Below are 27,877 nucleotides of genomic sequence, written 5' to 3' on the forward strand. Positions count from 1 at the left end.
GTCTCTCCAGATGATACTGAGGATCATCCAGAAGGTAGCTTGGGGTAGCCTCTGAATTCTCTCCACAACCTTCCAAACTCTGGCTCAGAGCGCCGCTGTCAGTGCTTTCTGAATTAGCCTAGAAGAGAACACTGAGCCGAGGGGCTACGCAGCCGGTTTCACAAAGGGGGGCGGTCCTAGCCCTACGTTCGACGTTCGAGCCCGGCCCTCTCCTTTTCTTTCCTCTACTTCCAATTCGCGGTCTAGAGAGCCTGAGGAACTTGGCCCAGAGAGGCCACTGTAGTCAGGGGCTACGGGGAAATCTAGCGGTTGGTGGGTGGGACCCGAGGGCAATCTTGAATAGGATTGGATCAAGAATTCAGAGGCGGAGCTAAAAATCGAATTTGGGACTCGGATTAGACAGAGACGGGGCATATTAAGGAAGGGGGCGGGGATTGGGCGGAGAGCCGTGCTGTGCGGGGATTGGGGCGCGCGCTTGGGGGCGGAGCCTAAGGGGGCGGTGCCGTGTCGGAAGTCAAAGGTCGGTAAATAGTGGTGATGTCATGTAGGCAAGATGGCGGAAGGGTGAGCCTGTCGTTCCTGTCTCTGGCGTTTGGGGCCTGGTTCTCCCAGGGTTGGGGCTGTGGGCCAGGATCTCTGTAGCGGACAGGCTCCCGGCGCGGGTGCGAACCGAGCTGAAAGGGCAGAGTGGAGGCGTGGTGCGAGGGGGTGGGGAAGCGGCCCGCGAAGCCTCAGCCGCCGGCCACAGCAGAAGGTGGGCAGGAGTCACACTGCGGGGCTACCAGATGTGTCTGTCTTCCACAGGGAGGACGTGGGGTGGTGGCGGAGCTGGCTGCAGCAGAGCTACCAGGCCGTCAAAGAAAAGGTAAGCCGGGCCAGCACCCTTCTTCTCTTGCCAGGGCCCTCGCGCTGTCTGTCTCCTCGCAACCGGATCCAGCTAGCCCTGCCTGGGTTTTTCGAGTTTCTGTGAGGCCATTTGGGAGAAAAGGATGAAACACCACCACTGACAACACCTTACTCTTACAGCAATTTAAATATTAGAGTATATGACAATCGCTGTTCTCAAGACAGGTTGGGAGGGTACAGGACCTTAGCCAAATAGACAGAGTCTTGGGCCTCACAAAGCTCAGTCCGGTGGAGAGGCAGTTAAACAAAATAGGCGCTTACTTACTGTTGTAAATACTGTGGAAGGAAAGTACTTAACATCTTGTCCAGGCTAGGGAGTCATGAGCATGCCAAGGAAGGTGTAGCAGAGAAGGTGAAAAACAGGAACCCAGGTAGAGATGAGATTGTCATACACACTGGTGCCTGGTGAGCCCCATCTGAGTGTGTGGTTGCAGAGGGATGGGGGATTGATGGCCAGAGAGTAGAGGCCTGGGGAAATGACTGGCTGAGTAATCAATGTGAATCGAATAATGCTTGTCCCTGTAGTAGGCAATGCCAGGGGGGACTCTGTTTTGTCCCATGTTACTTTGTTTAAAACCAGCCCAACTAAGTTGTGGAGAAGTTAATTACTATTTACCTCAAGCAAATAAAGTGAGTCCTGCTTTAGGGCAGACTCCAAGAGCCTTCTGATCAACCCAGTACTTAAGGAGCGACTTTTTTTTTCTTCTCTCCCTGACCTGGGTACTCCTGGATAGTCTCTCAAGCTACAGCCCAGCACAGTTGAGAATTTCCTGAGCTGTTTGTTTTGTTGAAGATGAAGAGGGAGGCCTTTACACTAAAATTTACTATGAGTTCTCAAAGTAGCATGTTCCTGCAAAGAAAGTGTGGCGTTCACTCAGCAGGTATTAACCTGAGGGCTTCCTGTGTGTTTCAAGGCTCGTCTCAGAAAGAGAAGACTTAATTTCTCCCTTTAGTTACTTACATTTGTGGGAACTTAGGCAAGTTATTATTTTTTTGTTGGCTTGTTTTGTTTTGAGACAGGGTCTCATTGTGTATGTAGCCCTTGTCTGTTCTGGAACTCATATGTAGACCAGGCTGGCCTCAAACTCACAGAGACCCACCTGTCTCTGGAACACTGGGATTAAAGGCACATAGCACCACATTGGGCTTTGGCAAGTCTTTTAACCTTTCTAGGCTTCATTTCCTCACCTGTAAAGTGAAATAATAACACCTATCTAATGGGCTGTCATGAGGATTAAAGGATATAGAGCACTAAGGACCATATGTAGCACTTTAGGTACTATACCAGCATTCACTCTTTTTATTGAGTACTGTGGGTAAAACTTAGTCACTATCACTGATTTTTTCCTTCTCTCTTTTCCTTGCTCATTTGCTGCTTCCTTACGATTGTTTCCCATCCTGGCTCAGTCACTTCCCTGCTCCCTTAACATGCATTGCTCAGAGCCTACAGCTCTGAGAGGGCCGTATGATCTGCCTTCCTCTGCTTCTTCCCTGCTCCTGTACTGCATGCACAGACACATAGTAGAGAAGGCACAGGTGCATCTTGCCCCAGTCTAACAGAGTCTGGGCACTCCCCAACAAACCTTTTCATTCTTTTATTTTTCTCTTCCCTTTGACTTCAGAAACTCTTCCCTTGAGTCTGTGTTAAACAGCCTCACGTACTTTAAAAATATGAGCTCAGTAAGCTTGATCTCAGTTCCCTCCCTCCCCGCCCCTGAAGTCACCACTGTACACTTATCTGTAGTCACACTTGTTTCTCACTTGCCAGCTCCACTGGGTAGTTTTGAGCCCTTATCTTTCTGGAACTTTCTGCAGCACTTGACACTAACATGTGCCCCTCCCCACCACTTTTTGAAACTTTACTCTGTTCAGCTCATGTTTCTCTGCCTGCCCTTTAAAGGTGGGGCTCTGAGGATCTTTGTCCTTAGCTCACAACTGTGTGTGTGTATTCTGCAGACTCCCTGTGGATCACCTCCCCTTGGGGGTTATTCTTGTTTCTTTTCCTAGAGCCTTTGGTGCTTAAGGATAGCTCTCACTGGGCAACTACCCAGAGAGCCTGTGGTCACCTTGACTCTGAATGCCTAAAACTATGCCAATCACTAGAGTGACATATTAAAAATGAAAAGGTGGTACACAGCTTTAATCCCAGCACTCGGGATTTAGAGGCAGGTGGATCTCTATGAATGAGTTCAAGACCAGCCTGGGTTACAGAACAAGTTCCAGGACAGCCAGGGCTACATACAGAAACCCTGTCTCAAAAAACCAGAAACAAACAAACAGGAAAATCTCATTGTGTCCCATCTGCTTCAGCCCTTTAGTGGGTCCTCATTGTCAAACAGTCATGCCAGGCCAATAAAAAGCCGGCAAGCACATCGCAGGAAAAACTAAAAAAACAGAACACTCAAAAACATGCTTTGGCTGGCATGATGGTGCAGATCTGTAATCTGGGCGTGCTGTGCAGCACTCAGGAGGGAGGTGGAGGTAGAAGGATCAGCCTACATAGTGAGACCTTCTCAAAACAAGATTTCAGATGACTGAGCCATGTAAATTGAGAGGACTTGCAATGTGGGGTGAGCACAGATGGTTCAGGAAGTCATCTTGGGGTTGGTGAGCAGGATATAAGCTAGACAGACATGGAAGGCAGCTGAGGACCAGCTGGCTGAAGCTAGCTCTGAAACCAGTTGGTTAGACAGGAGCAAATATCATTCAGTCCAAAAAAAACCTAATGGGTAGACCGAACCTGGAACAGTGGAACCAAGACTGAGGGGAGAATCCATCCTTGGAATTAAAAAAATATATATATCACATACATATATATTGTCTGTGTGTGGTAGTGCCCATAATCCCAGCACTTGGGAGACAGAGGCAGGTAGATCTCTATCAGGCCAGCCTTGTCTATATAACGAGTTCCCGGTCAGCCAGGGATAAAATGAGACACTGTCTCAAAAATATTTTTAATTAAAAAATAATACATCACATAACTTTTATCATATTATTGGAAATTTCAAATAGATAGGGCTTAAAACATATCAAAGCAAGTTTTCAGAGTTTGTTTGGAAATATATATGTGTTCTTCCACTCTGCCACTCTGCTCTTGAGGTCCTTTGATAGGGGGACAGTGACTAAATAAGGCCTCACTCTGGGGATGTAGTTCATGAGTGCCTCGGCGGGAACTCAGGCCTTCTGCTAAACAACAGGTATTTCCCTCTCTGCTGTCAGGTAATCCACGCTGTGGAATTGGGACAAGGAAGCATTATTCCCAAGCCCGGCTCTCTGTCACCTGATACTTCCACATACTTGTCTGGGGCTGAAGAAGCCCAGACACATGGCACGATGTGTCTGCTAGCTTTGTCATTCTCTCTGTCCCCATAGTCCACTGAAGCTTTGGAGTTCATGAAGCGGGACCTGACCGAGTTTACCCAGGTGGTCCAGCATGACACGGCCTGCACCATTGCAGCTACAGCCGGAGTGGTCAAGGAGAAGCTGGCTGTGAGTACTCCCTGCCGTGAGTGCCACCCTAGTCTGGCCTGCCCTGATCCTGGTGGGGACCCCCAGCTTTTCCCTCATTAGGTGATTGTTTTTCCTGCCACTTGGAAGGCGTTGTGTGTCAAGCAAATAAGCTATAGATTGGTAGTTTTTCCATGTCTATATTGTTTTCATGAATGTTTTTCATTAGCAAAATAATGCATTGTAGAAAATGCAGGTAAACAAAAGTGTGGTGTATGTGTGTGTAAAAGCAAAGTCCAACCGAGAGATACCCAAATCCCTTCCCATGAAGGTAACTATAGTTAATTTTTTTAAAAGATTTATTTATTATTATATATACAGTGTTCTGTTTGCATGTATCCCTGAAGGCCAGAAGAGGGAGCCAGATCTCATTACAGATGGTTGTGAGCCACCATGTGGGTGCTGGGAATTGAACTCAGGACCTCTGGAAGAACAGCCAGTACTCTTAACCTCTGAGCCATCTCTTCAGCCCCAACTGTAGTTAATTTAAGTGTTGTTAAATTGTTAATACACTCACATGTATACTTTCTTTAAAACAAACAAACAAACAAACAAACAAACCAAAAAACTAGCCAGGCACGGGTGGTACATGCCTTTAGTCCCAGCACTCAGGAGGCAGAGGCAGGTGGATCTGAGTTCAAGGCCAGCCTGGTCTACAGAGTGAGTTCCAGGACAGCTAGGGCTACACAGAGAGACCTTGTCTCAAAAAACCAAAACATAAAACCTGGGGCCAACTGAATATAATTTTGAAAATAAATTGTGTGCTTGTGTGTATGTGTGTGTGTGTGTGTGTGTGTGTGTGTGTGTGTGTGTGTGTGTGTATGTGTGTGTGTGTGTATGTGTGTGTGTGTATGTGTGTGTGTGTGTATATGTGTGTGTGTGTATGTGTGCGTGTGTGTGTATGTGTGCGTGTGTGTGTGTGTGTGTGTGTGTGTGTGTGTGTGGTGTGTATGTGTATGTGTGTGTGCGCGCTCGAGTATCAGGTTAAAAGACAACTTGTGAGAGTTGATTCTCTCCTGATTCTAGGCCATCAGGATTGGCAACATGTGCATTTAGCCACTGAGCCTTCTTGTCAGCCCTGAATACCATAGTTTTTACCCCTTTGGCTTTTCCTTTTCTTTTCTTTTTCTTTTTTTCTTTTTTGTCACTTCTCAGCCTAGACGCGTCTCAAATTCAGCTATGTATCAGAGGATGGCCTTAAATTCCTGATTCTCCTGCCTTTATCCCCAGATGCATGTACCAACATACCTGGCTCTTAACTGACTTTTTAAAAAATTATCTAGGGGCTGGAGAGATGGCTCAGCGGTTAAGAGCACTGGCTGTTCTTCCAGAGGTCCTGAGTTCAATTCCCAGCAACCACATGGTGGCTCACAACCATCTGTAACAAGAACTGGCACCTTCTTCTGGCATGCAGGCATACATGCAGACAGAGTACTATATACATAATAAATAAATAAAATCTAAAAAAAAAAAAAAAATTATCTAGTTATTTATTTAATATATATGGGTGTTTTGCCTGCATGTATATCTGTGCACCACATGCATGCAGTGCCTATGGCAGGCAGAAGGTGTCTGATCCCCTGGAACTGCAGTTACAGATGGTTACGAGCACCATGTGGGTGCTGGGAATGGAACCCAGGTCCTCTGGACTTCACTACTGAGCTGACTCTCCAGTACCTTAACTTTCTTAAATCATTGCAGGCCTTATTCTACAGTGTCCTAAGTGGCCCGGTCATCAGTCAGGGTTTTTTTTGGTTTTTCCAGACAGGGTTTCTCTGTGTAACTTTGGAGCCTGTCCTGGAACTCACTCTGTAGCCCAGGCTGGCCTCGAACTCACAGAGATCCACCTGCCTCTGCCTCCCGAGTCCTGGATTTAAAGGCATGCGCCACCACCGCCAGCTGGTCAGGTAAATTTAAAAAGCCTGTTTCCTATTGTACTTCTAGTATTGGGCAGATCTTCCGTGAACATTATTCTTGTTAAGCTTTTGCCTTTTGCCCTGATATTTTATTACACAATATTGGAAGGGTCAAGGATAAGTATAGTTTTAGGCTTTTAGTATCCGTTACAAACTGCTCAGTGGTTGAGTACCCTTGCTGCTCTTACAGAGGACCCTGACTTGGTTCCCCACACCCACATGGTGGCTCACAACCATCTGTAACCCCAGTTCTAGGGGTACACATACACACGTGCAGGCAAAACACACCAAGAAAATACAACGAATCCTTAAAAAAGAAAAGAAAATATTCATAGTAGGAAACTGGAGATGTAGCTCATTAGAGTGCTAGTGTATTGGTTACCTGTCTCATTCCTGTGGTCAGATGGCTGGTGAAAGGAACTTAGGATGGTTTATTCCAGCTCACAGTTTGAGGGTGCAGTCCGTTGTGATGGGGAAGTCATGACAGCGGAGCTTGAGGAGGCAGCTGGTCACGGTGCATTCGAAGTCAGGAAGCAGATGCTGCTAGTCTCGGCTCACTTCCTCCTTTCACTCAGTTCAGGACGCCAGCTCATGGAATGGTGCCAACCTCGGTTAAGGTGGCTCTTCCCACCTCAGTTAACCTAAACTAGATAGTCCTTACACCTCAGTTAACCTAAACCAGAGAGTCCTTCACACGTGCCTAGAGGGAGATTTAGTTTAGATAATCCCTCACAGGTGTGCTCAGAGGCTTGCCTCCCGAGCGATTCTCCATCCTGTCAAGTTGGCAATCCGTAGTAACCATTACAACTAGCATGCACAAAGCCCTACAGACTAGGCATGGTGGCACATATCTGTAATTTCAGCACTTCAGCATAGTGCTGCATTTGAGGCCAACCTGAGCTGTGTGAGACTGTCCCCCAGATAATTAACATTTTAGAAATGCACACATATATGGGCTAACAGGGTGGCATAGCAGGTAGAGTGCTGTGTCACACAAGACTGACAGCCTGAGTTCAGTGCCCAGAGCCCACGTAAACGGAGGAGGACCAACCACAGAGTTGTCCTCTGACCAGACCTCCATGTGTTCACCATACTGCATATAGACACACCCACACATCACACACAGTAATAATAAATGTTTACATTTTGAGTGTAATCTTAGAGATTGCAAGTGTGCTTATCTTGTGCCAACTTATATTCTCATGGCTCTGTTTTGTTTTTTGGGTTTTTTTTTTTTTTTTTTTTTGGTTTTTCGAGACAGGGTTTCTCTGTGTAGCTTTGCGCCTTTCCTGGAACTCACTTGGTAGCCCAGGCCAGCCTCGAACTCACAGAGATCCGCCTGGCTCTGCCTCCCGAGTGCTGGGATTAAAGGCGTGCGCCACCACCGCCCGGCTGGCTCTGTTTTGTTAATCTGAGATGTACAATAAAATCTTCTGGTAGGATAGGAGTTAGATTTTTTTTAGAATTTATTTATTTATGTATTTAATGTGCACTGGTGTTCTGCCTGTATGTACTTTGAGGGTGTCAGTTACCCTGGAACTGAAGTTACAGACAGCTGTGAGCTGCCATGTGCTTGCTGGGAATTGAACCTAGGTCCTCTGGAAGAACAGCCAGTGCTCTTAACCTCTGAGCCATCTCACTAGCCCAGGAGTTAGATTTTAAAATTAGTGTATGTTAGGGTTTCTATTACTGAGATAAAACAGTATGACCAACAACAGCTTAGGGAGGAAAGGGTTTATTAGGCTTACATCTCCCAACTCACAGTCCACGTGACTGTGGTAAGTCAGGGCAGGACCCTGGAGGCCAGAGCTGATGCATAAGCCATGGAGGGGTGCTGCTTACTGGCTATTCAGGCTGTTTTCTTAGAGAACCCAGGATCACCAGCCAAGGGGTGCCCCCACCCACAATGGGCTGGACCCTCACATATCAGTCATTAAGAAATACTCTACATGCTGGGCAGTGATGGCCCACACCTTTAACCCCAGTACTCAGCACTCAGGAGGCAGAGGCAGGCAGATCTCTGTGAGCTCGAGGCCCACCTGGAAAAAAAAAGGCCCTACAGTCTCCCCACAACCTGATGTTATGGAGGCATTTTCTCAGTTGAAGCTCCCTCCTCTCAGATGACTGGCTTATGTCAAGTTGACATAAAACTAGCCAGCACAGTATAAAGTGTGTTTGTGTGTGTGTGTGTGTGTGTGTGTGTGTGTGTGTGTGTGTGTGTGTGTTTTGGTGGTTTTGAGACCTCGTCTCGCTACATGGCTCAGTCTGGTCTCAAACACATAGCAATCCTTCTTCCTCAGCCTTCCAAGTACTAGAACTATGAGTATGATCCACGATTCCTGGCTAACATACTGACTTTTTGTTTTTGTTGTTGTTGTTGTTGTTTTGGTCTTTTTTTGAGACAGAGTTTCTCTATATAACAGCCCAGGCTGGCCTTGATCTCACAGAGATCCTCCTGCCTCTGCCTCCCTGTATTGGGATTAAAGGCGTGTGGCACCACCGCCTGGCTACATACTGACTTTTATATACAGTTTTTCCATTAGTCTTGAAACAAACTAGTTTCCTCATTTGATGTCTAACTAACTCAATCATCCTGAGATTAGTAGAGGTCATGTTATAACAAATACATTTTGAGTTGGGTCTGATAGCATGTAACTGTTTTCCCTATACAAGAGGCTGAGGCAGATCTTTGAACATAGACATTCAGATCAGCCTGGGCAGCATAAATTGAAGCCCCCTCTCATAAAAGAGAAAAGAAAGGGAAGGAAGAGAAGAGAGAAGGCAAAAGAGGTTAAGAATGGAAACAGGAAAAGAAAGAAGACAGTTTAGGTGTTTTCTCTGCCAGGCTTACTTTATTGAGTGTATAAAATCCTTCTTGTGAGCCGGGCGGCAGTGGCGCACACCTTTAATCCCAACAATTGGGAGGCAGAGGCAGGCGATCTCTGTGAGTTCGAGGTCAGCCTGGTCTACAGAGTGAGTTCCAGAACAGGCACCAAAACTACACAGAGAAACCCTGTCTTGAAAAACAAAACAAAACAAACAAAATCCTTCTTGTTTACTGTAGCTATTAATAGTCACAAATGACAAATTGGGTGTGGTGGCACATGCCTGTAATCCTAGCACTCAGGAGACTGAGGCATGAGGTTTGAGCATTCAAGACCAGCCTGAGCTATGAAGCAAGACTGTGTCTGAAATCCAGTCCAAAAGTATGAATGACAAGTTGTAACTTGATAGACTACTCTGAGTCTAGCTGGTAGCAAGCATCACTTATTTCATTAGTTTATTTTTTTTTCCATTCAACAAATATGATTGTATACTTATGGTAACATGTGTTCCAGGCACTATGGTAGACTCTAGGTTGCAAATGCCTAGACAGCTCAGTCAGGAATAAATATTACTAGGGAGGGGCTGGAGAGATGACTCATCCAGAGAACCTAAGTTCTATCCCCAACACCCATGCCAGACAGCTCACAAACACCTTAACTCCAATTCCAGGGGATTCAGTGCCCTCTTCTGGAGAGGGCACCTGCGCGCGCGTGTGCACGCGCGCACACACACGCACACACTATTTATTTATTATTTTTTAAACAGAGATAATACCAGTACACACCTGTAATCCTAACACTTGGCAGGTTGAGGCTGTAAGATTTTTAATTTTAGGTCAGGCTTGGTCACATAACAAGTTTTAGGTCTGCCTGGGCTACAAGCAGGATTCTGTCTCAAAAAGCAAAATCAGTACTACATTTTGTATCAGATTTTTGGAATCTGGCCTGCCCCTCAGCTCACCATCCATGCCAAGCAGAGGGCATACTGACCCATGATGCACTGTTGGTGCCTCCAGAAGGTTCATTTGCAAGCCTTCTACTGTCTCCTGGCAAGCCAAGGCTGTCTGACTTATCCTGCTTATTTATTTCCCCAGCGTCTTTACAGAACATTCTACTTCCTTAGCAGTAATGAAAGGTGCAGTATCACAGCACTGCTCTTGGTTTATGTCAGGTGTCATCCCTGTCCTGTTCATCCACATTTCACAAAGACAGAGAAGATTCTGGTCTCATAGCCCATCAGTAATAGACATGGGATTCAAAACCACCACTCATCCCAGGCCCTCTTTCTTACTATAATGACATGAATCTTCTTTTGACGTGTGTGTGCGTGTGTGTGTGTGTGTGTGTGTGTGTGTGTGTGTGTGTCAGTGTGTATGTGCACATGTATACATATTCATGTGTTTGAAAATATGTGTGGTTCACATGATTGTGTGGTTCTCATGCATCTAGAAGCCCAAGGACAACCTCAGGGGTTATGTACCCACCACCTTGTTTCTTGAGAGTCTCTCACTGGGCATGAAGCCTGTTGGTTAGGTTAGACCAGCAAGCCTCAGGTATCTGCCTGTCTGCCTCCCTAGCTCTGTCAGCATACCTGGCTTGTTACATGAGTGTGTAGGATTGAACCCAGGTCCTCATAACTGAGCTGTCTCCCTAGCCTACTGCCAAGTTCTGGTCAGCCTAGTGTGTCTTGATGTTTTGATGGAACAACCAGGTGAAGCTCTCTTCAGGCCTACCTTGGCCCTGTTCAACATCCCAGCTGTGACTAGAGGGCTCTACCTACCTCCTCCAGTCTGAGATGAGGAGAAGGATTTTAAGCATGTCTCGGATCCTTGTACATAGTACTCCTCTCTCCCAATACTGCTTCACCTTCTAAACCCCAGATTGCATTCTGCTCCTAGGACACTGTCTTCCTTTGTTTTTCTCTGCAGACGGAAGGCTCCTCGGGGGCAACAGAGAAAATGAAGAAGGGTTTATCTGACTTCTTAGGGGTGATCTCAGACACCTTTGCCCCCTCGGCAGACAAAACCATCGACTGTGATGTCATCACCCTGATGGGCACACCCTCTGGCACAGCCGAGCCATATGATGGCACCAAGGTAGTCACTGACAGCCTCTGCTAGAGATTCGAAGCTTTATCTACCAGCCTTCTATACCACAGGAATATGTGTTCCGGCTAAAAATTTAGACAAATTTGTATAATTGGAGAACATCAGTAAAAAGGCCAGTGGTGGCGGCGGCGGCGGTGGTGGTGGTGGTGGTGGCGCACTCCTTTAATCCCAGCACTCAGGAGGCAGAGCCAGGCAGATCTCTCTGAGTTCGAGGCCAGCCTGGTCTACAGAGTGAGTTCCAGGACAGCCAGTACTGTTTCACAGAGAAACCCTGTCTCGAAAAACCTAAATAAATTAAATTTAAAAAAAAAAAAATTCTTGCAAGTGAGTATAAATAGCATAATTTGTTCAATCACTTTCTGGTGTTGCACATTGGATTCTTTTCAGCTTTCAGCCATAGTAAGGACACTGAGAAGAACATCTTTGGGGCATAATTTGTTTCATATTTGGGTTCTTTAAGACTAATTTCCACCAAGTGGTGGCGGCGCACGCCTTTAATCCCAGCATTTAGGAGGCAGAGGCAGGCAGATCTCTATGAGTTCAAGGTCAGCCTGGTCTACAGAGTGAGTTCCAGAATAGCCAGGGATGTTACACAGGGAAACCTTGTCTCGGGTGAAAAAAAAAAAAAAGACTAATTTCCACTGGAAATAAACATACCAGTCAGAACCCATGAACAGCAACTAGAACAGCATGTTAGTGCCTCTGCCTCCTGTTTCATGGTCAGTCTCTTGAGTTCAAGGGTCATATCATGGCAGCCAGGTCTTTGTTGCATCTTACCACGCTGGATCGCCATTTCAAACTTGCATTACTGGCACTATTTACTAACATGTGCCAGAATTTTGAGATCTTAAATGGTAAGAGTCTAAGTGATCACAGTGACTCATCATTAAAACTCAGTTGCTGAAGTTCCCATGCTGACAGCCCAGCTCTGGATGGGCTGAGGAAGGAGGGCCTTTCTGTTTGTCCGCTGAAGTTGGAATTCCTGGGGCCGTAGTGGAGCAGAGCTTTACAGTGCGTTTGGTAGAGTGGCTCTGAGATTTGCTTTTTCTTTCCTCTTTGGCTGAGCTAACTCCGTTCCCTGCCATGTTGGCTTTATCCATGCTAAGCAAGGGTTCCACCACAGAATCACATCCCAGTGCAAGATATTATTAATGGGATTGTTATCATCATCATCATCATCATCATCATTATTATTTGGTTTATTAAGACAAGGTTTCTCCGTGTAGCACTGGCTGTCTTGGAACTCAGTCTTTAGACCAGGCTGGCCTCGAACTCAAGAGATCTACCTGCCTCTGTCTTTGCTGGGATTAAAAGTGTGCACCACCATGCCTGGTTATTGTTGATGGATTTTTTGGTTTTTTTTTGGTTTGGTTTTGGGTTTTCAAAACTAGGTTTCTCTGTGTAGTCCTGCCTGCCCTGAAACTCATTTTGTAGACCAGTCTGGCCTCAAACTCAGAGATCTGCCTACCTTTGCCTCAAAAGTGCTAGAATTAAAGGCATGTGCTACCACTACCCAGCATTGTTACTTGATTTTTTTAAAGTATTTATTTTGAGATATAACCTCACTATAGTCCTGGTTGGCCTGAAACTCAGTATGTAGATCAGGCTGGCCTAAAATTACAGAGATCAGCCTGCCTCTGCTTCTCAAATGCTGAGATTAATAAAGAAGTGTATTGCTATGCTCAGCCTTGTTGGATTTTAATTTGGGGATAATTACATTATCTCAGATTTTGCCCTTAAGTTTGGACTTTATTAACGTAATTGTGTTTGACATTTTTAAAATTTCACATATTCCAGAAGTTTTACATTTAATTTTATAACCTGCTTACTGTGTTTTCTTAGTTCTCAGGGTTGGAATATTGGAGAAGAGACTATTTTTCTGAGGGCTAGCTATTAGTTTTGGGGACTAGCTGAGTGCCACTGTGATCATTAATAAGTGCCCTATGAATTTGGCAGCCAACTAGGGGAAGCTGGGTTGTAGCTGATTGGATGCTCTGCACAGAGTGCTTTTCTCTGTATCTTCTCTTTTGCTTACAGGCTCGTCTCTACAGTCTGCAGTCAGACCCGGCAACATACTGCAACGAACCGGATGGTGAGGGGTAGCAGTGGGGTGAGCTTGTGGGGCAGGTAGATGGAGAAGATATAGACTGTCGGGTCTCTCTTGTAGATGGCACGGGCCAGGTAGCCCTACGTACTGGGAACAGAGTAGGACTGTATTACCTTATAATCTGTGCAGTAGGTTATTGGGCCCTTTCTTCCCTTAACCTCGAGTATTTTAACCTGAACTCTGTCTCGTGAAGAGGCTTTGCTCTTATAGTCCCTTGTCCTCACTGTCCAGCTGTCTGCCATCCCTACTGTCCCTCCCTCTTTTGGATTCCTGTCCGTTATGCCTCATGCTAGAAACTAGAGACCGGAAATGAGGTAAGCCTTCAAGCTGCCCATTCCTTCAGAACCAGGCTGCAAAGAGAGCAAATGGAGACAAGGGATCAAGCAGAGGTGGTGGGGGTAGACTCCTTCTGCAGCATGGTGGGCACCCAGCTATCTTAGCCCTTTGAGCTTAGAAGCAGTGTTTAGGAGTGGAAGGCTATTCAGGCAAGGGCAGGAGTGTGTTTAAAAATCCAGAGAGCACAGGGAGCTTGTGTGGCGACACAAAGTCCATGAGGAGGGAAGGTGGCAGCCGTGTGTCAGAAGCAGCAGCTGGTGTTTGGTCAGCAAGGACTTTTCTGTAGTAGAGAGGCCTTTGAAAGTCTGTTGACAGGCAGGTACAGTAGCATACTCCTAAAATACCAGCTACCTGGAGGCTGAAGCAGGAGAATTGAAAGATTGGGACTAGGTTGGGCTATATAATGAGTTCAGAGCCAACTTGGGCAATTTAGCAAAACCTTGTACCAAAGTAAAAACAAAAAGACTTAGGATATGTTTGCCTAGCATACACAAGGTGCTAGGTTCAATCTCCAATACCAGAAAAGTTAAAAAGAAAAAAAACTAATCAAAATGATGAGCCCTTTCTTTATAAAATTTTATGTTCAAGGCCAGGCATAGTGATGCATGCCTTTATTAATCCCATGACTTGGATGACAGAGGCAGGCAGATCCCTAAGAGTTTGAGGCCAGCATGGTCTATATAGCAAGTTCCAGGCCAGCCAGGGCCATGTAGTGAGATGCTGGCCCAAAAAACAAAGTCAAAAACATACATACATACATACACACACACACACACACACACACACACACACACACACACACACGTGTATATATGTGTATGTACAAGTGTGGGGATTCTTTGATCTTTGAAGATTTTCTGTGGACCCTAGCTTTAAAAGCTCACATTGTAGAGGACTATTGAAGAGTTTGGAGGCCCAAAGTGATCACGTTTTACATTTTGTAAAGTAGCCCGTGAGGCTATGTTGTAAAGGATGAGACAAAGATGGGAAAGTGATGTTGGGGTGCCCAGGGGTCCCCATGTCAGAGGTGAGGATGGAGAGGAAAGTATGCGACAAGAGAGTCTGAAGAAGAATCAGGACAGGGAGGCCAGGAAGGAGCTGGAAGTCTTCTGGTTTCTTGCGGTAGCCAAGTGGGGACAGACATGAGCTGGTGTCATGAGGACAGTTGGATCTGGGGCCCAGGGTGGGTTCTGGGTTACAAAGAAAGAGGAGCTGTCAGAAGAGGCACAGTGATTTAGGGGAGACTCACGAGAAAAAGCGAAGAGAGGTAAAGGAGGAGCCCTGGCAGACCTGGAAAAAATAAAACAGGAGAGGGAGGCAGGGGACCAAAGAGGGGGAGGAGGGCAGAGGTTCCTGTCTCGTGGCGGAGGCAGGACAGACACAGCCCTTGGTCTGACAGGGAAGCTGTTTTCAGTGGCCAGTGCAGAGGGCCGATGTGGCAGCGGAGCTAGGAGACCTTGGAGACTGGTCCTCTCTAGAGATCCTGGTTTTGGAAGAACCCACCCACCCAACCCTTCACCTTGCCTGACTCTTTCCCCTTGGATAAAATGGCTTTGGAAACAACCTTCAAGCTCTCTTTACTGTTCAAGTCCAGGCTTAAGTGTTTTCTCTAGTCCTAGTGTTCTTTCCGTAGACACAGGGAACTGACCGTCAGCGTCTGTCCCTTTGCAGGGCCCCCGGAATTGTTTGACGCCTGGCTTTCGCAGTTCTGCTTGGAGGAGAAGAAGGGGGAGATCTCAGAGCTCCTTGTAGGCAGCCCCTCCATCCGGGCCCTCTACACCAAGATGGTGAGGGCCCTGCCAGCAGGACCTCAGCTGGCTGCAAGCCTGAGGTGTTGGGAAGTGGGAGGGACATGTGTAGTGGGAAACCCTGTAGAACCAGATGGCCCATGTGCTGAGCCAAGAAGCTGCCAGGAAGAGGCTGATTTGCCAGGCTTCTGGCAGTCAGAATGGTGAGAAATGGAAAGACCAGCGAAGTCTTAGGGCAGTTCTGTTCTCCTTCCTTGGCCAGGCTGAGTGCAGGAGCGGGTCTGGTTGAATTAAAGTGGAGTGGAAGGGCTTTGACGATGACTGTAAAGCCACTTCCTGTGTCTGTACTCTAGAGTGCCTGGGAACAGACTGACTAGGACTCCACACATCATTCCCAGATTTTCACCTCCATCTCCCTCCTCCAGGTTCCAGCGGCTGTTTCCCATTCAGAATTCTGGCACCGGTACTTCTATAAAGTCCACCAACTTGAACAGGTATGGTGGTCCACCTTGGGAAGACCCCTGAATCAGCCCTGGGGTAAGCAGGCTGGAAAGAAGGAGTTGAAGACTGTAGTCTTTTCTGAGGGTGCCAAGGGTTCTAGGGTCAGGATCAGGGCCTGAGAGGAGGGTGCCCTCACCTCCTGGTCATTACTCTCCCACACTCAGGAGCAGGCCCGGAGGGACGCCCTGAAGCAGCGGGCTGACCAAAGCATTTCCGAGGAGCCTGGCTGGGAAGAGGAAGAAGGTAAGAGGCCTTGAAATGAGATGGGCAGGTGACAAGCTTGTCTGTGGTACTCTAGAAGGCCTGAAAAGACATGGCATCCCTGGAAAAGTAGGAAATGGGTACAATGTATGTACTAAGCAGTCAGCTCTGACAAGGGCCTGTCATACAGGGCTCGTGGGACCTAGAGTTTGGGTACAGAAATGACATGTGCCAGTTGGAACAGACTGTCACATCACACATGTACCTGCTGTCACATAGTTGTTGAAGAGCACACTGAAAATCTAGATTCCCTTCCCCCACCCCTTTCAACATAAGACTGTAGGATTGTGGCTCCTGTGCCTGGTACTTAAGAGGCAGAAGAAGACAGATGTCTATGAGTTCAAGGCCAGCCTGGTCTACATAGTGAGTTCTAGGTCAGCCAGGGCTACAAATAGCAAAACTATCTTGAAATAAAATAAAAAAGACAAGACTGTACATCAGGATGTATTAAATACTTATACTGTATGTCCAACCTCCACTAAGAGCTTAATGTGTGGGTAGCCCTTAGCAGAAGCCAGGGTCCCTTCTCAACAATTAGGTAGCAAGTTGAAGGTAACAAGTACTGGCTTGCATAGGATGGAACAGTCTGGGCTGAACCCAGAGCAGACCCACTTCCAGGCCTTGTCTTTCAGTGTCTTCCGTTGTCTCGGGCTGTGTTGCTAGCTGTCCAGCTTGGCCTCTGTATAGGTGAGACTGACTAGCAGGGAATGTGCTGGGGTAGCACTGAGGGACATAGGCTAGTCTTCATTGTAGTAAAAGGGTCAGGATGTGCACATTCCAAGATTGTCTTGGGGCTGACTGGGTTACACTCCCCTTTTTTCCTACCTCTTTCTCTATAGAGGATCTTGAAGGCATTGCACCGTCTCCAAAAGAGGCAAAGATTCCAAAAGAGACCAAAACCTCCACATCCCCTGAAGATGGGCCTGGCCCCCAGAGCCCTCATGAAGAGACTCCAGTGGAGCCCCCTGCAGAGGTGACCCCATCAGAGAGCAGTGAGAGTATCTCCCTTGTGACACAGATTGCCAACCCTGCTGCTGCACCTGAGGCACCAATACTGCCCAAAGACCTGTCCCAAAAGCTACTTGAGGCATCTTTGGAAGAACAAAGTCTGGCTGAGGATGAGGGTGAAACAGGACCTCCACCCCCAGTTCCCTCCAAGCCTCTCACCCCTGCAGGCCGAGCCAGCGGCCCAGAGCCCAGGCCGCCTGCCAGAGTAGAGACCCTGAGAGAGGAGGTGCCCACAGACTTACGAGTATTCGAGCTGAACTCAGATAGTGGGAAGTCTACACCCTCCAACAATGGCAAGAAAGGTAGGTCTGGAAGCCAGGGTACAGTGGGCTGTATGAGCAGGGCAAGCAAGAGCAGCCACCATGTCTGCCGATGTGTTATAGCTGTGTCCTTTGTCAGGATCCTAGGAGCAGACAGACTTCACTGGTGATAACGGGGGAGAGCTGTGTGTCTATCAGCTTACTTCGTTAGCTGACATTTACATGGTCTTTGAAGGATGCATTTGGAAATTGTTGGGGTCTTTTTGTTTGGCTTGGTTTTGACTTTTTTATTTTTATGTTTTATCTGTGTGCGCCATCTACGTGCAGTGTGTCTTTTTTTATTTTGTATAGATTGTGTTTTTCCTGCATGTATGTCTGGGTGAGGGTGTTAGGTCATCTGGAACTGGAGTTACAGACAACTATGAGCCGTTACATGGATGATGGGAATTGAACCTGGGTCCTCTGGTGGAGCAGTCAGTGCTCTTAACCACCATACAGTATGTCTTTGTTAGAGTTTCTATTGCTGTGGAGACACCATGACCACGACAACTCTCGTAAAGGAAACATTTCATGGGGGTAGCTCACTTACAGTTTCAGAATTCAGTCCATTATCATCACGGTGGGAAGCATGGCAGTGTGCAGGCAGATGCAGTACTGGCTACATCTTGATTAGCAGGCCACAGGAAGTTGACTGAGACACCTGGCAGTATCCTGACCATAGGAAACATCAAAGCCCACTCCCACAGTAACACACTTCCTGGACAAGGCCATGCCTACTCCAACAAAACCACACCTCCTAATAGTGCCACTCCCTGTGAGATTATGGGGGCCAGTTGTATGCAGCCACCACACAGAGTCCAGGAGAAGGCATTGGATCTCCCCTGGGACTGAAGTTACAGGCAGTTGTGAGCCACCATGAAGGTGCTGAGAATCAAACCCAGGTCCTCTAAGTAGCCAGTGCTCTTAACTTCTGAGCCGTGTCTCAAGCTCCTGGCTTTGGTTTTCTGTGACAGGACCTCACTGTATAGTTCAGGCTAGCCTTAAACTATGTTGCTTAGGCTAGCCTTTAACTCTTGGATCCTTAGCTTCCCAAGTGGTGGAATTATAGGAATGAATCATCGCCATGCCCAACATGATAGGGTTCTTAAAAATCAACAAAACTAAGTTAATGGGAGGCCCTGTGCTAAATGTCACATGATTTTGATCCCTTTTCTCGGGTCCATAGTATTATTTATTTTTTTTATTTATTTTACTTATTTAATTTTTTTTGGTTTTTCGAGACAGGGTTTCTCTGTGTAGTTTTGGTGCCTATCCTGGATCTCGGTTTGTAGACCAGACTGGCCTCGAACTCACAGAGATCTGCCTGGCTCTGCTGGGATTAAAGGCGTGTGCCACCACTACCCGGCATCAGGTCCATATTATTATCTTCATTTTACAGATGAGAAAAATGTTGTCTAGAAATGTTAACTTTTTCAAATTAAGATGACTGTGAAGGGTAAAGCCTAGCTTCAGACCCAGGTCTGTGTCTGCCTTGAGTCCATGATCATGCCCTTACCATACACTTGGCCCATTTCTAGTCTTTAAACAATTCAGCTTTGCCCCTATTGGGGATCCCTATGTGTTGTTCGAAGTCGTCTTCCTCGTGGAGCCCTGGGAAAGTCAGCTTCTCCAAGCTTTGTTGTGAACCATGGAGACAAACCGTGGACCCGACTCGGGTGAGCCACCCTTGACAGCAGGACCCTAGCTGTGTCTGTGTAATGGAGTCTTAGACTGAGACGTCTCAACTCCAGGAATTCAAGGCAAAGGTCCAACTGGCAGCTTCTGTGTCTCCCAAGATCCTGCTGCAGATGTCACCCCTTGACAGACATGCTGCCGTAAAGCTTGCCCCTCAGGTGAGGTCTGGCCTGCAGCGTGATGACAGTTTGCTGCAGGAGCTGGTAAAGGGCTCACCACAGCCCCACCCTGCTCCCTGACGGAAACTTCCAAGTTTCCAGTCTCTAACACAGTGCTTCTGTTAGGCTTTGTTCAGTGAGGTCATCCATTGAGTTCCTGCCTGCTCTTTATGAGACACTGAGGGGGGTGGGGCCGCAGGGACAGTCTTTGTGATGAAACCTGAGCAGTATGGGACAGATTGGATACTGGAGGCATTCAGAAAAAGGAGGACTCTCTGAGCGTCAGCAGTGATTCATCAAGGAGAAAGAGGTGGAGAGTTGGGGCAGGTGCTTGAGGGGATGTGTTGAAGGGGATGTGACTAAAGCCCCCTTCCTATACTTCTCCTGGGTAAGGGAGTCACAGAATAGTGGGAAAGTTGGTTCTCATTTTTTTTGAGACTGAGTCTCATTGTGTACTCCTGACTGGCCTGGAGCTTACTGTATAGTCCAGGCTGTCCTGAAATTTACAGAGATCCATCTGCCTCTTCCTCCCAAGTGCTAGGATTAAAAGTGTGTGCCACCACGCCCGGTCTGAGCGGGTTCTTAAATAGCAATTGAGGACTTAATGTCTTAAGCTGGACTCGGCTGCAGAGCAGAGACTGGGGTCTGGGAACAAACTCCAGCTGCGCTCATAAGCCATGGAACATTAGAAAAGTTACTACTCTTCTCTAAGCATCTGCTTTCTCTTCCATAAATGGAAATGGTTTAGATAGCCCTCAATCAGAGGAGCTACTTTGGTAGAGCCCTGCTTTGGGGAAACGGTGGTGGCTATCAGAATGCTTCTATTGCAGTCGTGGTGAACTCCATGACCAAAAGCAACTCGGTGAGGAGGTTTTATTTCATCTCTGTGTCCAGGTAACAGTCCGTCACTGACTCCAGGGCAGGAGCTCGAGGCAGGAACCTGGGGGCAGGAGCTGATGCAGAGGCCATGGAGGAGTGCTGCTTACTGGCCTGCTCAGCCTGCTTTCTTATTTACCTAAGGACCACCTTCCTAGGGTATCCCCATCCATAGTGGGTTAAGCCCTCCCACATCAATCATCAGTCAAGAAAATGTCCACAGAATGGCCAGTGTCAAGTGTCAGTGAGGCTGTTACCCCATTGAGGTTCCCTCTTCCTGGATGACCCTGACCTTAGCTGTATCAAGTGGATCAACCAACAAACCAACCAACCTAACCAACACAGTGATAATGAAAAGTAAGCTTCTTGGAGTATTTTCTGCCTCTAGACCTGTGCTAAGCACTGGATATGCCTTTCACCAGGCTCTCATGAGCCCTCTCACATCTGTGCAGGTCCCTATTTTTCTACTGGTAAAGTCTACAAAGGTGGAAAGGTGGCTCAGCAGTTAAGAACACTTGCTGTGTACAGATGTGTGTAGATAGACATAAAAGTAATTTAAAAATTTAAAAAGCCGCTCGGCCCCCGAACTCAGCAGGAAGATCACTTTGAACACTGTGAAATAGTCTATAGGAACGTGGAAGAGTATGCAGGAGGCTGGATAGGAGTGGAATGGCCACCCTTTGAGGTTGTGGTCATGGAGAGGTTGCTTCTTTTTTTCTTTTATTTTGTTTTTTGAGACAGGGTTTCTCTGTGTAGTTTTTGTGCCTGTCCTGGATCTTGCTCTGTAGACCAGGCTGGCCTCGAACTCACAGTAATCCCCCTGGCCCTGCTTCTTGAGTGCTGGAATTAAAGGTGTACACCACTACTGCCCAGCTTCCCCCTCCTTTTTTAAAGATTTATTTTAGTCTTGTTTATGCTTGTGTGTATTCAGGTGCTGTGGCACACATACAGCATAAAGGCAAACATTCATATACATAAAGTATGTGAATAAATGAATAGATATGAATAAATAAATCTTTAAAAAATTACTAAGGTTTGTGGGGATGGAGAGGTGTCTCAACAGTTAAGAGTACATACCACTCTTGCAGAGGATCTGGGTTCAGTTCCTAGCACTCACATCTCAGAAGGATTAAGCTGCCTGTAAGTTCAGGGATCTGGTGTCCTCCTCTGGTCTTTGTGAGTAACTGCAACCACACGCATAAACCCACACAGACACACACAAATACATGATTAAAAATATATCTGGTGGGGTGGTGGTGGCCTACACACCTTTAATCCCTGCTCTCGGGAGGCAGAGGCAGGTGGATCTCTGTGAGTTCGAGGCCAGCCTGGTCTACAGAGTAAGTTCTAGGACAGGTACCAAAGCTACACAGAGAAACCCTGTCTCAAAAAACCAACCAAACAAACAAATACATAAATAAATAAATCTATCTGTAGGGCAGGTATAGTAGCGCATGCCTTTAATCCCAGCACTCAGGAGCAAAAGCAGGCAGATCTCTGTGAGTTCCAGGCCAGGATGGTCTACAGAACAAGCTCTAGGACAGCCAGGGCTACACAGAGATACCCTGTCTCGAAGAAAAAAAAAGTAATAAAATAATAACTCTTTGAAAAATTAAAATTATGATCCCTGATACTCAAAAGTTATCCTCTGGCCTACACACATATACATACACATACTTACAAAGAATTACAGTTCCGTTTGGGAATGGGCTGCAAAGCAGGTGATAAGAAAAGTAATAATTGGAGGCTGTACAGAGTTGACATTATTTAGGAAATAATACTAATGGTCTTGACCGTTCTGCTGTGCACACTTCCACACACTTAGCCTATGATACCCCCAAGACGTGTGTGAGGGGAAGCCAGGGTCTGGTACTAGACTAGAACAATGGACATAGTCTAGAGAGGGGGGATAGGTTCTGTGTGGGGTGATACTAGAAATTGAACCCAGGACTTCACAAATGCTAGATACTGTTTTTTTAAGATTTATTTATTTTATATATATAAGTGCTCTATCTGCATGTACAAATTTATGCCAGAAGAGGGCATCAGATCTCATTACAGATGGCTGTGAGCCACCATGTGGGTGCTGGGAATTGAACTCAGGACCTCTGGAAGAGCAGCCAATGCTCTTAACCCCTGAGCCATCTCTCCAGACCTGTAGATACTATTTTTCAGACATGATCTCATCCAGGTTAGCCTCAAACTTGCCAAATAGCTGAGGATAACCTTGAATGTCTGGTCCTTCTGCTTCTACCTGCTTCCCAAATGCTGGGATTACAGGTGTGTGACACCATGACCAGTTTACACTAGACAAGCCTTGAATTAACTGAGCTGTGTCCCCACTCCTCTTGTTTTAAGAAAAGGTCTCAAGTCAGGTGGTGGTGATACAACCCCCTTAATCCCAGCAAAATGAGTTCTGGGACAGCCAGGGCTACACAGAGAAACCCTGTCTCAGAAAAAATGAACAGCAAAAAACAGGGTCTCATATAGCCCAGGCTGGCCTTTAACTTTTTAAGATTTTGGGTTTTTGTTTTGTTTTATTTTTGTTTTTCAAAACAGGGTTTCTTTGGGTAGCCCTGGCTGTCCTGGAACTCACTCTGGATAGAAGAGGCTGGCCTCCCAAGTGCTGGGATTAAAGGCATGTGCCACCACCCCAGCCTTATGATTTTTGTAAATTTTTTTTTAGATTTATTTATATTTTATGTGTGTGTTGCCTGCAAGTATGTCTGTGTACCACATCTATGCCTGGTGCCTACAGAGGCCAGAATAGTGCCTTGGATTCCCTGAAACTGAATTTAGATAGATATGAGCTGCTATGTGGGTGCTGGGATCTGAACCCAGATCCTCTGCAAGAGCAGCAAGTGCTCTTAACTGCTGAGCCCTTGGGGTTTTATTATTATTATTATTATTATTATTATTATTATTAATTTTTGATTGTGTGTATGTATGTCCATGAATGCATGTAGCTGTAGGGGCCAGAAGAGGGTGTCAGATCCTCTAGAGCCCTATGACATGAGTACTAGGAAGTTAACTGAGGTCCTCAGCAAAAGCACTATGCATTCTTAATTGCTCAGCCATCTCTACAGCCTGAGCCTTGCTTGAACTCTTTCTTGGTCCTCATGCCTCTGCCTCTCAAGTGCTAGGATTGCAAGTGTGTGTCAGCACACTTACATGAATGTATCTCGTTCTTATTCATTCCTCTCCTCTGCCAGAAGAAAATCTTAAAAGGTGACGTCATATGCTAGCTGTGCTGCATAGTGGGCCTGTCTCCAAAACCCGAGGTCTGGGCATGGGGATTGTATTTGATCCCTAGGACCACCAAAATGGAGGGGGAAACGAAAAGAATGGACACTTGGGTACTGATTCCTTTTCCTTCTTCCACCCATACCACATCCTGGGGTGACCGGAGGCTGGATCTGTGTGCTGCAGCAGAGCTGCTCCAGATGGCACTGATCTTCAGCTCCTCTGCAGAGCAGGGAAAGGGAAGTTGGGATGAGTGTATGGCCTATAGCCCTGGGTTAAAGGCCTGCTTCACCATTACCTGTGAGACCTGTTTTTAATCTCCGTTTGTCTGAGGAAGTAGAAAAGCTATTACACAAAAAATTACACTGTGGGTGATAGTGCCTTCGGGTTAGTAATTACCTGAAAACACAGAACAGAGCCAACTCCATCATGAAGTCTCAGTGTTCTTAAACAGCTCTGCCACATGCCCCTTGTGAGGCAGGACAGGAAAGTGGTTCCCATCTGTGCTATGAGAGGTCCTCCTTCTGTCATGTGTAAATCAGGAAGATGTGAGATGCCCAGAGTCTCAGTTGATGCATTTGCATCCTGGAAGGCTCTGCCCTAACATTTAAGCCTGAAGAGAATTTCAAGTTTGAGAGATCAAGGGAGGCCATCATGGCCACAGCCACACGAGGAGCTGGCCAGGAATCTGTCTTTTGACCCACAGGAAGCCACGCTGACAGATAAGCAGATGTGTGTCCCGAAGGCACAGCACAAGGAGACTTTCGATCCAGGATCAGAACTTGAGTCTTGGCTGTAGGTCTGCTCTGACTTGCTTGTTGTGGGACCGCATGTAAAATTACTTAACTCTGAGATAAGACCTTGGGAGGAAATATGCCCCTACCTCTCCATTTGTTAAATATCTGCTACATTCAACATGTAATTGGCACTTGACACTCATACCTCTAATGCAAATGCCCTTGTTTCTCAAACAGCAAGCTCATTTCTTTGTAGAATTAACCAGGATATCTAACACAGAATCTTGGACTACACTGGTCTGCTGAGTCAAAACGCAGGGCAGGGAGGAATGTGTGTTCTAGTAACTCCTCCAGTGGTCCTTGCAAATAGGGTGGTTTGCCTTTGTTACATTTAAGACTGGATGTCATGTATCCTAGGCTAGCTTTGAACTCCATGAGTAGTTGATGATGAACGAGAACAGCTGAGCCCTCCTGTCTCTGAGATAACGGTATGCCACCACACCTGAGTTTGTTTGTTTCTTTGTTTTCAGTGCTGGGGATTGAACCTAGGGCTTTACCAACTGAGCTACTTCCCAGACCTTTTCCTAGCGTAATTTGAATAATTTGCAGCTCAGCATAATCTTCCCAATACTACACGGTAGGTATAATGATCGCCCAGGTCTGCCGAGCTCCAGAGACCTGATAACCACACTGCTGTGATGGGGAAGAGCAGAGCAGGAAAGGCCTATGTGCAGAGTGTGTGGCAGGACAACTGTCTTTGCAGTACATGTCTTACTGATCATTTGGACACATAGGCTTTCAGTATTGCCTAGAAGAAATACTGCCCAAGTACGCCTAAAGTGGTCGTTGTATTGTATCCAAATCACATGAAGCAGCAAGTGGTAACTTTGTCTGAGCAGAGCCAGGTCAGGAATGCTGGGAGCCCTCTGCTGAAACTGTGGAGCTCTGCCGTTACCCCAGAGCATCCACAGACAGCTGTAAACAAGGGATGGGGATGTGTTCCAATTTTTTTTATTTTTTGTTTTTTGAGACAAGATTTCTCTGTGTAGCCCTGGCTCCTGGAACTCACTTTGTAGACCAGATTGGCCTCGAACTCAGAGATCCATCTGCCTCTGCCTCTTGAGTGTTGGGATTAAAGGCGTGTGCCACTACCACCCGCCCAAAAAAAATTTTTTTAAAGACTTTTAAATTTTTTAATTTAGATACAGAGTCTCTGTCTCAAAACACCAAAAAAGGAATGTGCCACTTAAAAGATTTTATATGTATGAGTGTTTACCTGCATGTATATCAGTGTTCCACATGTATGTCTACTGCCCTGAGGTCAGAAGAGGATGCTGGATCCCCTGGAACTGGAGTTATGGAAGGTTGTGAACTGCCATGTGGGTGCTGGGAATAGAATCAGATCCTCTACAAGAATAACAAGTGCTTTTAACCACTGAGTTATCTCCAGCCGTGTGTGTGTGTGTGTGTGTGTGTGTGTGTGTGTGTGTGTGTGTGTGTATACCTGTGCATGAACAAGCTTGGGGTGAGAGAGCAATTTGTGAGTTGGTTTTCTCCTTCCAATCATGTGGGTTTTGGGGATTGAACTCAGGTTGTTAGACTGGACAGTAAGCATCCACTGAGCCATTCTGCAGGCCCCTGTTCCATAGAAACAGTGGATTGACTTTGATCCGGGTCCAACTGCTGACTTAGATAAAAGCCCTATGAATATTAGGTATCAACTTGATGTTCTAGGCAACAGGGAGTGTAGAAAGAAAAAATAATACAAATATTCCTGTCCTCTTGGAGCTTGTGTTTATACCCTTTATTATTGGATAATAAACAGTTAGCCTGAGTATATGTTAGAAAGTAAATGCAGTGGGGGAAAGAGAGTAGAGTGAAGTGAAAAAGTTGGACTTAAGATTTGCCTAGCTTGTGGGAAGCCTTGGGTTTAATCTTCAGCACTGCATAAACCAAGCCCAGTGGCTCACACTGTAATCCCATCACTTAGAAAGTAGAGGAATGAGGGTCTTCAGCTACGTAGTGAGCCTTGAGGCTAGTCTGGAACACTTGAGACCCTGTCTCAAAAAATTAGAAATAGGGCTGGGGGGAGGCGGGGCTGGTGGTGGTGGCAGTGTACACCTTTAATCCCAGCCTTCAGGAGACAGGGGCAGACGGATCTCTGAGTTCGAGGACAGCCAGGGCTACACAGAGAAACCCTGTCTCAGAAACAAAAAATAAAAAATTATGAATAGGATAAAATAGGCTTGTCAGCTAGATGGTGGTTCGAGGATTATAATCTCAGCACTTGAGAGGCTGAGGCAGAAGGATTATGAGTTTGCGACCAGCCTGGGTTACATAGTAAGACCTGTTTCAAAAAATAAGCTAGACATGATGACTCATGCTTCTAGTCCCAGCACTGTGAAGAGGTAGGATACTCTGCACATGTACAATGTATTTGATTCATATTCACCGCCTATTACCTCCATGAGTTAAATTAGGATTACTTACCAGAGCCTAGATAAGGAGCTGTTTACAGGATCGCGGGCAGTTTACCAGTACTACACCACTAGAGAAATTGTTTCTCTCTCCCCCAGCAACTGTTCACTGAGGTAGGTCCCCAGGGAGGGAGGGTGGCTCGTGAACCCTTTCCTCCTAGCAGTTGTTAAATTCCTATAAATCCAGGGAGGGGTTGGGCTTGCTGACATGTGCTTTTAATCCCAGCACTCAAGGGTCAGAGGCAAATGGATCTCTGTGAGTTTGAGGCCAGCCTGGTCTATATAGCAAATTCTAAGACATCCAGGGCTATATAGTTGACCCTGTCTCAAAAAAAAAAGAAGACAAGCTCTCATGTACACCAGGTTGGCCTGGAAAAAAAATCTATGTAGTCAAGGCTGACCTTGACTCCTGATCCTCCTGCCTCTGCCTCTCAAGTGCTAGAGAGCCCAGCATATGCCACCACACCTGGTGTTACGCAGTCCTGGGGACAGAACCCATGGCTTTGTACATGTAGGCAAACACTGAGCTATATCCTCAGCCCTAAGTGTGTAAGAGTCTGTGTGTGTGTGTGTGTGTGTGTGTGTGTGTGTGTGTGTGTGTTACTAGGGATCTAACTAGACCTTGGTGGTATTGTGTAAGTATGTTACTACTGGGTTATATCCCTTACAAATCTAAATTTTTTGTTGCTTCTAGGATTTTTCCTTAGATTTCTATAAGATCATTGAGCCCAGTTAAAAATGATTATAAAGATGTATCAGCCAGGCGTGGTGGCACCAGCCTTTAATCTCAGCACTTGGGAGGCAGAGGCAGGCGGATCTCTGTGAGTTTGAGGCCAGCCTGGTCTACAGAGTGAGATCCAGGACAGCTAGGACTACACAGAGAAACCCTGTCTAGGAAAAAAAAAGAAAAGATGTTGTATCATGTCATCTCCTTTAAAGATTGCGTATGCCTATAATCCCAGCAATTGGGAGGCAGAGGCAGGTGGATCCAGAGCTGTTACGTAGAGAAACCCTGTCTTGAGAAAAAAAAAATTGCCAGCACACACACACACACACACACACACACACACACACACACGAGCGAGCGAGCGAGCGAGCATGCCTAGTAACCATCTTTAGACACTCCCTCCTTGTCACGCGCTGCTTACAACATGTGGCTTGTGATTCCA

General features: G+C 46.5%; 1 protein-coding gene across 2 annotated transcripts in view; it reads left to right on the top strand.

Moving 5' to 3' along the window:
• The first annotated feature begins 449 nt into the window (after positions 1 to 449).
• The window catches only part of Bsdc1 (BSD domain containing 1), a 30,237-nt gene continuing 2,809 nt past the window's right edge, over positions 450 to 27,877 (top strand). The window contains exons 1-9 of one of the 2 annotated variants that reach the window (XM_059255021.1): positions 450 to 564; positions 805 to 865; positions 4,279 to 4,395; positions 11,083 to 11,250; positions 13,300 to 13,354; positions 15,377 to 15,492; positions 15,879 to 15,947; positions 16,119 to 16,197; positions 17,055 to 17,525. In XM_059255021.1, coding sequence (XP_059111004.1) covers positions 554 to 564; positions 805 to 865; positions 4,279 to 4,395; positions 11,083 to 11,250; positions 13,300 to 13,354; positions 15,377 to 15,492; positions 15,879 to 15,947; positions 16,119 to 16,197; positions 17,055 to 17,525 — 1,147 coding nt within the window. In that variant the 5' untranslated portion in view covers positions 450 to 553. Of the gene's footprint in view, positions 565 to 804; positions 866 to 1,671; positions 1,788 to 4,278; positions 4,396 to 11,082; positions 11,251 to 13,299; positions 13,355 to 15,376; positions 15,493 to 15,878; positions 15,948 to 16,118; positions 16,198 to 17,054; positions 17,526 to 27,877 lie in introns of those variants that run through there. The other variant, XM_059255022.1, reaches the window with a different exon arrangement.

This window comes from Peromyscus eremicus, chromosome 2 (assembly GCF_949786415.1).
Source record: "Peromyscus eremicus chromosome 2, PerEre_H2_v1, whole genome shotgun sequence".
Taxonomy (NCBI): Eukaryota; Metazoa; Chordata; class Mammalia; order Rodentia; family Cricetidae; genus Peromyscus; species Peromyscus eremicus.